At 42.8% G+C, this 13,141-nt stretch overlaps 1 protein-coding gene across 2 annotated transcripts in view; it reads left to right on the top strand.

Moving 5' to 3' along the window:
* The window catches only part of cdon (cell adhesion associated, oncogene regulated), a 30,925-nt gene that overhangs the window by 11,668 nt on the left and 6,116 nt on the right, over positions 1-13,141 (top strand). For both annotated transcript variants that reach the window (XM_046073699.1, XM_046073698.1), the window contains exons 2-13: positions 1,052-1,190; positions 1,730-2,008; positions 2,522-2,668; positions 2,953-3,096; positions 3,203-3,493; positions 3,586-3,855; positions 7,229-7,503; positions 8,229-8,403; positions 9,929-10,045; positions 10,696-10,899; positions 11,437-11,618; positions 12,253-12,358. In XM_046073699.1, the coding sequence (XP_045929655.1) occupies positions 1,118-1,190; positions 1,730-2,008; positions 2,522-2,668; positions 2,953-3,096; positions 3,203-3,493; positions 3,586-3,855; positions 7,229-7,503; positions 8,229-8,403; positions 9,929-10,045; positions 10,696-10,899; positions 11,437-11,618; positions 12,253-12,358 (2,263 nt within the window). In that variant the 5' untranslated portion in view covers positions 1,052-1,117. The remainder of the gene's footprint in view (positions 1-1,051; positions 1,191-1,729; positions 2,009-2,521; positions 2,669-2,952; positions 3,097-3,202; positions 3,494-3,585; positions 3,856-7,228; positions 7,504-8,228; positions 8,404-9,928; positions 10,046-10,695; positions 10,900-11,436; positions 11,619-12,252; positions 12,359-13,141) is intronic.

The raw sequence follows: 13,141 nt of genomic DNA, 5'->3' as shown, positions 1-13,141 counted from the left end.
AACAATTAGACATTAGTTTTAATAGTTTTTGATTTATTAATGGTTCAGGTCACATATCAAGCTAAAATGGGTTCATCTAAGAAACTGTGATTGGCAATTTTCACCATTTCTTTAAGGGAAAGTAATCAGTAGGTTAATTAATAATGAATATAAACCTTCATCCTACACAAAACTGTTAGTGTTACTGTCCCTGGGACCAACTTGTCATTTACGAGCCATGCTGTAGCCTTGAGAGGAGGCTAAATGAATTGAGTGTCGAGCAGATGAAACAATGTTTAGGTTAGAGAATGAGGGTTAGAAACCTGTTCAGCTTCACTGAACCCACCCAGACATCATCTTTTTAATTTGACCTCTTCAGCCCCGGTCGGCCCTTCTACTAACGTCTGCAAGCCACCAAAGCGCTAGTGTGAATATCACAGCTGGACGGCCATTGTCCCTTCGGCCTCAGGCTCAAACCCTGGTTACCAACCAGGAACCTGGGATCAAAGCTTGCCCGGATTACTCTTAGAAAAAGGAGGAGGTGGTGCCGGAGTCGGAGGGGGTCGGGTTGAAAAGGATAGAGGAATGCTCCTAATTACGTGCCCTCCAGTGTGTCTGGGCCTGCACTTCAGGCTACAGTAAACCTATGAGGAAGCAACACAGTGTGACAAGAAAGTGATATTAAGAGTGAGGCAACAGTCTCCCAACAGCCACTCCATTAGTGGGAGATCTCAGCTGCCCAGTGGGGGAGAGAGGCAGGGGGGCAAAGAGGCTGGACATTCCAGCCTCCGTGGAGACACTGAAGTGGGTGAGAAGAGAGGTCAGAGGAGAGGGTGGGAGGTGGAGATCAAGGAGTGTGTAAAGAGGATGTGTCGTGAAGATTAGAAGGATTGCCATACAGGATTCATCTGGAACCTAATAGATTTTTTCCCCGCTCAGATCCACCTCTGAAATCCTCCTCCAGCTTGTTTTGTCATTTACTTCTGTCACTTCTTTTGTTCATGCGGATTCTGTCATGTTTCCATGCAGAGCTCTGGTTTGACGTGTTTCTCCACTCTTCTGTATGTTGCAGGTTCGATCAACAGACAATTGTGTGGGTGCTGGGCAACACGGCTGCTGGCAGGGGTCAAAGTGCACCATGGACAGTGGCCTAAGGGTCCTCCTGTCCACTGTGCTGTGTCTCAGCCAGTCCCTGCTTATCAGCTGCTCATGTAAGTTGTTGTCCGACTCTCAGCTAAACACGGATGGATGTGGTGAAAACCCACTAACCATTATTTTTATATTAAGAGTGGAGAAAATGATCTTAGCAGCTTTCATGGGTACATTCATCAGTTTCTAGCAGCACCATGGCAGCTGTTTTTAGCAAAAACCTACAGCACGCTACCTGCCCAGAAGCAAACAGCAGACAGAATAGCTGGTTAAGAAAGTGGTAATAATAGTAGCTAAAGAGACAAATATTTTTCTTGGAAGACAACAATGACTCCAATTAAAGCTAATGTGGCGCTTTGCCAAAAATAAATTATTGCAAATAGTAATAATTTGTGACATTTAAACTCTTTTTAGTTCTAAACATCTGGTGTTGGGCAGGTCTATCCTGTCTTAAATTAGAATCCTAAATAAGCACATAGTATGATAACCATCACAGCAGTGAAAACAGGGGTTGGTGCCTCCTAAACGTCAAACCACCTATAACAAAATTTGTGATTCAAAATTCTGAACCTGTTTTTATCTGCTCCTGTCTCCTCACCAGCTCAATATCCCTCTTTCCGCTCTGAGCCTGCCTCCTTGGTTCAGAGTCGAGGCTCAGTTGCTCGGCTGCACTGCTTAGTAAGTCCCCCTTCAGCTGTGGTTTCCTGGCGCTTCGGAGACCGACCACTGGACCAGGACACCCTGCCTGGTGTGGAGTTCAAAGAGGGCTCCCTCACCATCTCCTCCCTTAAGCCCAGCCATGTTGGCGTCTATCAGTGTGTGGCACACTTAGACCACGGGCCGGCTATCGCTAGCCGCTACGCACGTGTGGCCATAGCAGGTACGGATACAGAGAATTACCCTTCAGTGCATACTTCCACTAACTTCAAAGCAGAGGGGCAAAGAAAGAGAGGAAGCTGCCTTGAGAAAAGGAAGGCCATTTTGTGAGTGTTGAACACTTTAAAAGAATGCCTGTCCTCGGCTGCCTGCTGCTGAGTGCGGAGGGGAAGGAAGCAGTAGGACTTTTTATTCGGGCACCCTTCCAGATGCCTCTTGACCAACATCCTTAATGAGAGTTGGGCTTTCCTGTGTGGTGTGTTATGTTCCTGCTGGGATGCTGCTTGGACACTACTCTAAGGGGTTGACCCTGATCTGGAACTGTTATCAGGCATGAATAGAATCACTCACTGCAAAAATAAACAAACCCAGTGATCCAACACAAACAGCTCAACTCAAGTAGCGCCATTTGCCTTTGTTCTTGACCTTTCTGATACTCAGCACATATTAAATGTCCAATATTCTGCACATAAAGTGAGTTTAACTGAAGGAGTCTTCTTTTTCTCTGTCACTGCAGAAATAACAGACTATGAAGGTGGCCGGCGGCGGTCATTATCAGCACAGGAAGGCAGCACTGTTCTTATCGAGTGTCCTCTACCGCGCAGCATCCCTCCAGCGCTTCCTAGACTAAGAGTACGAGGGGAGTGGATAGAAGTGTCAACAGGTTTGTTTGAAATCAGCAAATAAATCTTTCCTTTTTGGATTCTGAAAATAAACTGTGAGACATTACGATACTACATCAGTTTCTTAATTTTTCCCCACAGTGTCTGGCAAAAACATACATTTACATTTTGTTAATTTATCTATAAAGGTTTTTTTTTATTTGAATTTCCAGAAATTTTACTACTTCACAACATCTATTCTGTTGTACCTCTACAATCTCCACTATCTTGATACTGAAGAAGTTGTCTGTGCTATTACTGGAACTGCTGTTTCTTCTCTTTTCAGATGACTATTTAGTGCTTCCGTCTGGAAACGTCCAGATTATCTCTGTTTCATCCCAGCACCAGGGCATGTATAAATGTGGTGCGTTAAACCCCGTTACTGGGGAAACCGTCATGCAGCCTCATGGTACTAAGCTATCAGTGAAACGTAAGTCTAATTACATTTCATTTAAGATTCAGAATGTTTGTATATCTTAACTGTAATTTTTATTTTTATTTTATTGTCTACTGATATGGTTCATTTGTTTGTTTAGATTCAGACTCCTCCCGCCCAGTGAGAATAGTTTACCCCACCACCCCAGTGACTGTTGTGGTGCAGCAGTCACAGCTGCTGACGTTGGAGTGTATCGTGTCTGGTAGTCCTGCACCAGCAGCCAAATGGTTTAAGAATGGTAAAGAGCTCAAACAAGGGGCTTCTCACCAACGACAGCACAACAATCTAGCCTTTGTTTCGGCGACGAGGAGTGATGAAGGGAGTTATACCTGTGCTGCTGAGACTGAGCAGGGGACTGTGATCAGCGCTAACTATACTGTGAATGTTCTTGGTAAGAAAAGGTCAAGAAGGGATGTTGGGGGTTTGGGGACTGTTTGCAGCAGTCCTTGTGGAGATGTTAATCTTTCTGCCTCTCCTCCACAGAGCCTGTGTCTATCACAGAGGGCATGACCAACCAGCTCGTCTCTCTTGGCTCCTCCACTCGTTTTACCTGCGTAACGAAAGGAAACCCTTCACCAAACATCACCTGGCTGTTCAACGCTGAGCCCATCACCTCATCACCACGCTTTCAGATCTATAGATCCTCACTTGTTATTACAGATGTGACACCACAGGATGAGGGCTTGTTTCAGTGTCTGCTGGACAACGGGATTGGCTCGGCACAGTCATGTGGAATGCTTACAACGCAATCGGGTATATATCAGCTATCTCAAACTAATTTGTTACTTGGCTTTAATATGGAGCTTTCTCAACTCCGCTTGTATTAGTAATAAATACATACTTTTAACCCAGAGAGTGCTTACAAAAGGCAGACAACAAATAATGAAATTTCCAAGACATCTTTTTTTGTTTCTTTTGGGGTTAGTGGTTATTTTTATTGTTGAGTGATTTGCCAAAAATGTGTTTTTTATCAGTCTATAAAATGTCAGAAAATAGTGAATGTGTGTGACTGTTCACTGAGCCAAATGTCACATCAAATAACCTGTTTTATCTGACCAACAGTCAAAACCCCAAAGATATTCAAATGACAATGGTTTAAATCAAGGGTGTCTTCACATTTGAGCTGCTAGATCCAGAACCGTTTGCTTGATAAATGAAAACAGATGATTAGAATTGCTGTTGATTAATTTTCAGTTAATCAAGTGATTCAACCTTACTGTTCCCAAACTTCCCCTTTAATTTCCCTTTCATAACACTCAAAACAAGCTAAAACTGTATCCAGTGCTACACTGCCACTGTACTAACCTAACAACACCCTCGTGTTGTTAGGTTAAGACACTGGAGGGTTAGCAGAGCTCAAGAGTTTACAGATACAAAAGGGAGCAGTTTGAGAAATGCACATAATTGTAAATTGTTACAGCAATTTTTGCTCGTGTTCGAAAGGGTTAAGGCATCTTACCAGGCAGGATTTCTGTGGGCCTGCACATACAGTATCTGCAGGGAGTCCTTGCTCTTTGAGTGTGAATGTGTGTGTTTTTTGAGGGCTGGTAGGAGAGGCTAAGCCAAGGCCGCCCTCCTCCTGAGCCTTGAACTGAGTTTGAGCGTGAGAGTGAGCTTTGTGCACGCCGTCGGGGATAAGCCCCCGGACGCTGGAATGTAAGGAGTAGCCGTGAAGGGTTATGACGAGGACCAGACCACCCAGCTGTCAACATCATACACAACTGCCTTTTATTTATTAACACATCACAGCCCTCCCCTTCCTCCACCTCTCTCCCCCAAGCCTCCCCTCTTCTCCCTCCCCAGCCGCTATACGCCAGGGACCCATTCCTCAGCTCGCCTCTATATCTGCAGAATGATTAATACAGCTATATGCTGTACATAGGGAGTACAAACCAGGCTGGATCAGCCGAGTTCACTATCAGTCGAGTTCCTTGCCAAACATTTGCTCCCCTTCCACAGAACACAGGAAGAAAAATTTGATTTAATATCTTTGCTGCAGACCACATTTCTACACAAAAACATAATGGGGAGTTGATAAGCAGAATATACCCAGCAAAGGTAAACACTGAGATCAGTTATATTTTAGGTACCAAGCACAGGAGCTTATCAAATGCCCTTTGCATTCAAAGTAAAATGTGTCATTGATGTGTATTGTAATTCATCACACAGAGCAATCTGTTTGCTTTTTAGTTTCCATCACTATGACAACCCATGCTTTTATCCGTTAAGTGGGATGTACCACCGGGGGGATGTGGTGTCCTTATTCTGTCATGTGATTGGCTGTTTCCTCCCTGCTATTCCCATCCACACCCACAGTGCTCCCCGGCTCCTAAATGACAATGCCAGCAGCCCCGCTGTGGCCACAACAAAATGTGCTGAAATGATTATTTGATCACCTGATTAACAGAAAATTATGATAATCCATTTTTATGTTATTTAATTTAAAAAAATACATCATCTTGACATCTAAACCTTCTCTGCTGGTAATCCTTCATGAATTACTGTCACATTTAGTCCCAGGTGTGTCCTTTTTCTGGGACGGACTTGGCAGCGAATCTCTGTCCAGGTGTAGTAGCACTTACTCAAGTTATATCACTCTTCTCCATCAGATTGGTGAAGACACCGTGGCCTTAATTGCCTCCTTCTGCATCAGTGTGTTGGGAGGCAGGGAGGGAGGGAACGAGCAGGAGAGTGTGTAGGACTGGATGTAGTGCTGGGTTCTGATTCTCTCCGGTATTTTAATGGTTGGCGTGTGGAATGTGTGGCAGCTGGCTGCAGTCCCAGGATCAGGTCTAATGTTACCAGCTCTAGGCCTGTTTGTTTTACAAAGTGAACTGGTGCCGCCCACAAAACAGCCTGAAAGTGGACCCAGGACTTTAACCTCCTTATTCACTTGTTTAGGTTTTAATATTCAATTATGGCGTTCTTTGACCTCAGTGGTGTGGCTCAGAGTCGAGCGGTTCCTGCTCTTTCAGGCTGTGCTCAGTGTCCTCCAAATGTCTGTGAAAAATTCCACCTAGCCTCTGCCAAACTGGTGTCAGCCATAATAAGACTCACAGATTGCATGATTTGTCCAGGTGGACCGCTCTGGCTTTGGCGATTTAATGAAAAAAACAAACAAGACAGGGTTATGTAGCATGGTAGAGATCCAGAGTTTTTGTTATTTTACGTAGATTAAAAGACTTGTTCCAAGTGTAAAACTTTCCAGCCCTGGTTGGACTCTCTGGACACGTAGGTCTCCTCTGTTCGTCACTGAGTATCATTGTTGCCATTGCTTCAGTTTTTATTACATTGTGCTTCTTCCAGTGACAGGTGGAAACCACTTGTAAGTACATTGGCAAATAAAAATACATCAATGCATTCTGTTATCTTATACTAATAACAGTATGTTAATTAGACACTTTTTATCTTGCAGAAGGTAGTTTAGTTTAGTTTTAAGTCTTATTTCAGAAATCAAATCTGTCTGTCAATCTTCATGAAGATGTTTAAATCTGGAGAAGGCAGCGGTCGTCTTATTGCATGTGTTCAGTCGCACAGACTTCACTAGGTAAAAAACTTGGTAGCCTATTTACTTAGTTACAAGTCGCGGTAGATATTTTACGCACGGACCAGGTAAAGCACCAGTGAACAGACAGGGTGCAGATGTTGGTTTCAGCAACGGGTGGAAAAATACGCAAAAAAAAACGAGGTCGGTGTCTTTTAGGCGACTTTATAAAACATAACCTACTGCTGATGGAGAAAGTGGAGCGAGGGGGAGAGAGGCGGGGCAAGTGTGTTTACCTGAGGTAGGCACGATGCAGGCTCAGCATCGTGATGTCTGTCAACCATGGCGTCATCTATTTGCCCAACCCTAGTTTCATCAAGACAAAAGACATTTGTATAAAAAAATATATTTAAATTTTCGTCAAAACGAGACAAATAATTCAATTTTAAACTACAATCTTTATCAGAAGCTATAAAAAAGGAAGAAGGGTGAAATCTGAAAACTGTTCCCATGTAAGGAGGAATAACGTTAAACAAGGAATTTTGTTTTCATCCCAGCTTTGTTATAAGTCAAATTGAACTGTGATCTGATTGTTACAAACGCAGTTATACTTTAATAACCTTTGATTCCTCTCTCTGACAGGTCTACAGCCAGGCTCCACTGCCGGTGTGCTACTGGAGGCGACGCCATCGCTCTACCCAATGCAGAGCGACGAGGGCCATGAGCGTTTCCTGACCGAAGATGAAGGCGACACAATCAACCTGCCGGCTGACAGGAGTGCTGACCGTCCTATTCCAGAGGCGCCGATCATCATCAGCCCGCCTCAGACTCATAAGCCTGATGTGTATGACCTGGAGTGGAGGGCAGGACGTGATGCAGGGAGTCCAATCAACGCCTATTTTGTCAAATACCGTAAGGTGGGGGAAAAATTATTGTCTTGCCATTGGCTTTTCCCTTTCCTTTACTGTGTCATATATCTTTTTTGTGTGTGCATACAATAGGTTTGCAAAGCAAAAAAGTCCCCCTCAAAGGAAGTTACCATCTGTTTCAGCTATGGAGTGATGCATCTCTAAAGTGAGCTAAAATAGAGCTGTCAACACACAGGGTTAAAAGAGGTGCTGCAGCAATGTGCAGTATGACAAAAATATTATGTTTTTAAAAAATAAAACATGTTAACCTATTCTGGTACAGCCCCAGAATAAAATTATGAACCTGAAAATGAGCACAATATGACCACTTTAAAGACAGATTTTAGTTTTACCACAAACACATGACCTTTCCTTAGGAGTGTGACAATGGGTGAATGTAATGTGTACATTAAATAAAGAAGGTAGAGCCAGGACCTCAAATGACTGAAAGGTTGGTCATTTTCCTGTGTTTGCTTCAGTAATAAGCTCACTCTGACTATAAAACTGCAGCGATACTAGTTAAGACTTTGTTGGCAGCAGGTTTTACTGGAGCTGGAAATTGTGACATAAATCTCACAGGGATTGTTTCTGAGGCCGTTCCCTGTCGTTAGTCAGGCTCGGAAAGAGACTGAACTACAGAGGATTCTAGACAGACGATGATTTTGTTTTTCTCTCTGTCATTTTTAGTCATGTGTTTGTGTTTGTCTGTGTGTGTGGCCGTCTGTGTGTGTCAGGTTGATGAAATGGGAACGGTGGTTGGGAGTTGGCATACAGTTCGTGTCCCTGGCAGTGAGAAGACCCTGCGGCTGTCAGAGCTGGAGTCCTCCAGTCTCTATGAGGTGCTGATGGTGGCTCGAAATTCAGCTGGCGAGGGCCAGGCAGCCATGCTCACCTTCCGCACCGGCAAGGGTCAGTCGAAGCTTCTGCAGCTGTTATTACCAGTTTATATTCAATTCCTGTGTATTAGGCTGTTCAGTGTTTCTTTTCGTATGCCTGGGTATAACTGACCACTGGAAGACACCACTTTACACCCTTTTCCGATACATTTTCAGCAGCCTGAAACGTCAACGGTATTTTGAGGTTTGGATGTCAGCCCCTTTTGCGTTAAAGAGCATCTGGCTGTTTACAGAAATTCAGGGAGAAATTTACTGGAGAAGAGGCAGGAACATGCACCTCTTTCTCTATCGATAGCAGTCTCATGAGAGCAGGGGTGCTGTAGCTTTTTTTTAAACCTTCAGAGCAAACCTATGTAATCACATTATGCTTCTGATTTATAAAAGGGAAAGCATAGTAAAGTTTTCAACCAAGCTGACTTTTGGCTCAAGCACCTAGAGAATGAAATTAGTTTTTGTGTGGACTGAGGAGGATTAATAACTGAAGTAGAAGCAGATGATACAGGCTGAGGATAAGTGATGACACCAAAACAAAAAAATGATGACACTTCCTTACTGAATAATTACTAGATGATTGAACATTAATTATATACTGCCACATTCTGTATCTGAGGGTGGATTATTCCTTTTAAATGACTACTTCGACCACATTGGCCACTTATAACCCCACGTACAATCATAATGATCAGGATCATAATCATAGTGAATAAACATATTTTGGTGTGTTTTTGAGACAAATCAAAAAAGAACAACCGCAAATGTTCCAAAAACAAACAATAATGCTATACCAAAATGTTGACAAAATGTTCCCTGGTCAGAAATATGTAAAATACTGCCAAAACCCACACATATGATTGTATCCCAAGGGTGGTTCTTTTACAAAGAAATGCCAACCAGTCTTTTATGTCCACATGCAGCTCCAACTCACCAGAACAAAACCACCTCCTTAAAAAATATTTGACTTATCCTCAACAAGGTCTGTGATTTTTGTTGTTGTCCTAATTGTAAAAATTATTTTAACTGTTCAGTTATATTTTCTGTAAAATGAATCCTCCTGCATGATGCTTGTTTCAAAACCTTGTCCACACTGACAGAAATACAATTCTGGTGGTGGTTTTTTGTCTACCATAAAAAAAAAGTCAGAATCAGCCTTTAAGAGAGCCATGAAATGTATATAAATAAAAACCTCAAATACCCAGAAGCCATAACAAGGACATGACCTCAGTATCTTTAGTGATAGCTACGGCACTGTTTAGAAATATATAAACTACAAAAATGTGTTTCTTTATCTTTACTTAAAAAGTGCTAAATAGGAGACACACTCCAAGTAACAACACAGCTAAGTGTAACTGCAGAGTTATCAAGTGGAAACCTGAAACCCACCCTGATAAAACCAGAACAGCTCCGGAAATCAGGAGGAAAACTTAGATTACAGAGCCAACATCCGGAGTTGTTCCATGTGCTTTTGGTGGAACTGATAGCCCTGAAGACCTGTTGGGCCTTGTTTTTCTTATTCCCAGATTTTCTTTTTCCTCTCTCAGAGAAGAGCACCACCTCCAACAAGAATCCGTCCAAGCCTCCCGTCATCTCTGTGCCCCCCAAAGCTCCAGAGGACAAAACCCCCAACACACACTTTGGTGTCGTCATACACGACAGAGGTAGGTGTAGACACAATCGACTGCCTGCAAAAGTCCTGTTTTGCTGCTGTAGCAGTGTGCAAAGAATGATTGTGGGGTGTTTTTCTGAGGAAGTTATGGGAATTTCTGTCGGATAATTATTGTAGAGTTCATGACCGGACTGTGTTGAATAGATTTCAGAGCGTAATGTTTAGATGTGGTGTTTCCATCTGTCTTGGAGTACAAACAGTGAAACGATAGTTGACACCCTGTAATGACTCTTTGGGTGAAAGATGCTGTAAGCAGAAAGCTGTGAGATTGCACACGGCTTTAGTGTTAGGTCTGAGTGTGTGTATATGTGTGTGTGCATGTTTTACTCGCATTACAAGCAGGCCTGCGTTGCTCAAACTCACTGGTCTTTTCAATAACCCTCTTTTCTCTCTCTCTCACTGTCTCCTGCCCTCTCTAACTTTGTGGCTAAGAGCCCAGGCAGTAAGTACACATTACTCCACGGCATGCCGCTTCACTGTGATGTGTGTTCTTTTCTATTTTTTTTTTTCTCTGTGAACTTGTTCCATCTTTATATGAGTTGGGATGCAGTGATGACGGTTGCCAGTTCTCTCTGTGTGTTTTTAATTGGATTCACAGAAGTTTGCGACTCATAGGTTATTCCTTATTTGTTTCTGTCCCAGTTCCCGAGGCCCCTGATCGCCCCACAATCTCCATGGCGACTGAAAGTTCAGTGTATGTCACCTGGATCCCGAGAGCCAATGGCGGTTCTCCAATCACAGCTTTCCGTGTCGAGTACAGACGCGGCCGAAGCGCAGAGTGGGTTGTGGCTGCGGATAATATCTCGCCTCTCAAGCTATCTGTGGAAGTTCGCAATCTGGAGCCTGGTGAGCTTTCACATAGTACACTTTATACACAGTAAACGTTTCTCTACAGTCCACTGAAGCACGACGTGATTCCTCTGCCCAGATAAGGGTTTCTTGATCCTCCCCCTACTAAGAAAAATTGGGAAAAACACATGTTTTATGACTAGTTTCCTTATCTTTCTGATCTTTATTTTATTTAATTTTATTTTTGCTAGATTTTGATGTTATGATGATGTATGTTAATGTTACCTGTTTCACTGCCGCACACAAGAGTGACTTATCCAGGCAGCTGATATTTGACTATTTAAGATTATTTAGTAGTGTTTAAAGCATGAAATCATTCTTTTGGGATGCAATGATAATGTATTTTTTGCAGCTCGGTTATTACTGTATTACAATATTTGTATGTAAGTAGATAACCTACTGAATAAACCTCTAATAGAATATAATGAGACAGTAATAAAGAGGTATCAACATCATTTCATTTAATAAAGACAATATTTCTGCTCAGCACCGCTGTACTGTAACATTGCCCCTATCATTGTATTTCTTTCTCAGGTTCCACCTGCAAGTTTCGCGTTGTAGCCATAAACATGTACGGCGAGAGTCCTCACAGCATTCCCTCGAAGCTGTACCAGGTGCCACAAGCCAGCCTGCAGATCGCAGACCGTCCTGTGGTTGGACCTCACATCTCATCCACAGACGCCATCAGTGACACACAGATCATGCTGCGCTGGACTGTGAGTACACCACTGACATACAACATCCATAAGACAGGTGGAGAAATACGTTTTTAGATCTCTTCCTTAATTGAATTTAAGCCTCATGTCCCCAAGTTTTGAATGCCAAGTATACATCTCTGGAGAAGAAGTATAAACTAGCATAAAGTACCTCAAAATGGTAGTATTAAGGACAGTACTTAAATAAACATACGTTTACTGTTGGCCACAACATAAGACCAGCCGGTCACAGAATAACTTGAGCGATGTGTCTTTTCCAGCTGGCTCATCTGCGTTTGAGCTGCTTGTGGTTCTTGAGACTCAGTCCTAGCTTTAATTGAGCAGCTGTGCTGATTAGAGCTACAGAGATTAAGAGGCCCTGTCCGTCTACGTTTTGATTCTGCATTGTTCAAAGCTCCTCCTCCTTGGGCTACAGATGGACATTGATTGTTCTCCACATTTACTTAACCTCAGACAGTCCCATAATTTCCTGAACTTCAGACAGACAGTGCAATCACAATCTTGCTTGCAATCCTGTACATCTGCTGATAACAATCCTTGCCATTAGTTGCTGGAAAATTTCCCTTTCCTTTGTATAATAATTGCCCACCAGATTGCTGTAGTCTAACGTAGTCTTTTTTCCATCCCCATCCAGTATAGTCCCTCGAGTAACAACAACACTCCAATCCAAGGCTTCTACATATACTACCGTCCCACAGACAGTGACAATGACAGCGACTACAAAAGGGATGTAGTCGAAGGTAAGTGGAAATGCTGGTTTTAATGTTTGTGTGTCTGTGTTTCCACTGCAGACTGGGTGTAGCTGGTGTAGATTGTTTGTTGACAGCCCCGTCCCGGATGTGAAACTCATGCTCTGCAGATGAAGTGGGAGTTGCGAGGGTAATGGATACCCGGTGTCAAGAGTGGGGTGTAGTGAAGAGGGGCATTTCTGCTGTTTGATTTATAGGGAGTGCTGTTCCTGGGCAGTAGGGCTTTCTGAAATCTGTTTTTAATAAATGGTTGCCAGAAATATGAGCCCAGTCAGAGGAGAGGGGCTCAGGTTGCTCAGTGGAGCCTGGTACAGGAAGGGAAGGAGGGACGTCCTTTCACTCCGCCCAACTCTTTAACATCGAAAACATCTAATTTTCCATAAACTCCACAATGTCATGGATTTGAAGGTCAAAAGATGATGAATAAATCTCTATTGGGCATAATTCAGTCAAAAAGTGTTTTTAGATATCTAGGTTACATATAACTGTTTCCATAGCAATTCAATGACTGTATTTCAATGTATAGTTATGACCTGCTTCCACTTCATATTTAAATAATAGAAATACTTTTGAAAATACAGTAATATGTACCTAGACAACGTGTCAAAGCTACTTTTAAGTTTCACTTTAACAGCCCAGCATCATAAAAGACACTATGGCAGACACAAGACATAGACCTTTTTACCAGGACTGAAGCATACTAAAGCACATGACTTGACAATTGTTTAAATGAAGTCTGGTAGTTTTTTTTTTTACCTGCATATCACGAAATAT

Source organism: Micropterus dolomieu, linkage group LG17, assembly GCF_021292245.1.
Source record: "Micropterus dolomieu isolate WLL.071019.BEF.003 ecotype Adirondacks linkage group LG17, ASM2129224v1, whole genome shotgun sequence".
Taxonomy (NCBI): Eukaryota; Metazoa; Chordata; class Actinopteri; order Centrarchiformes; family Centrarchidae; genus Micropterus; species Micropterus dolomieu.
This window is presented reverse-complemented; position numbering and strand designations above follow the sequence as displayed.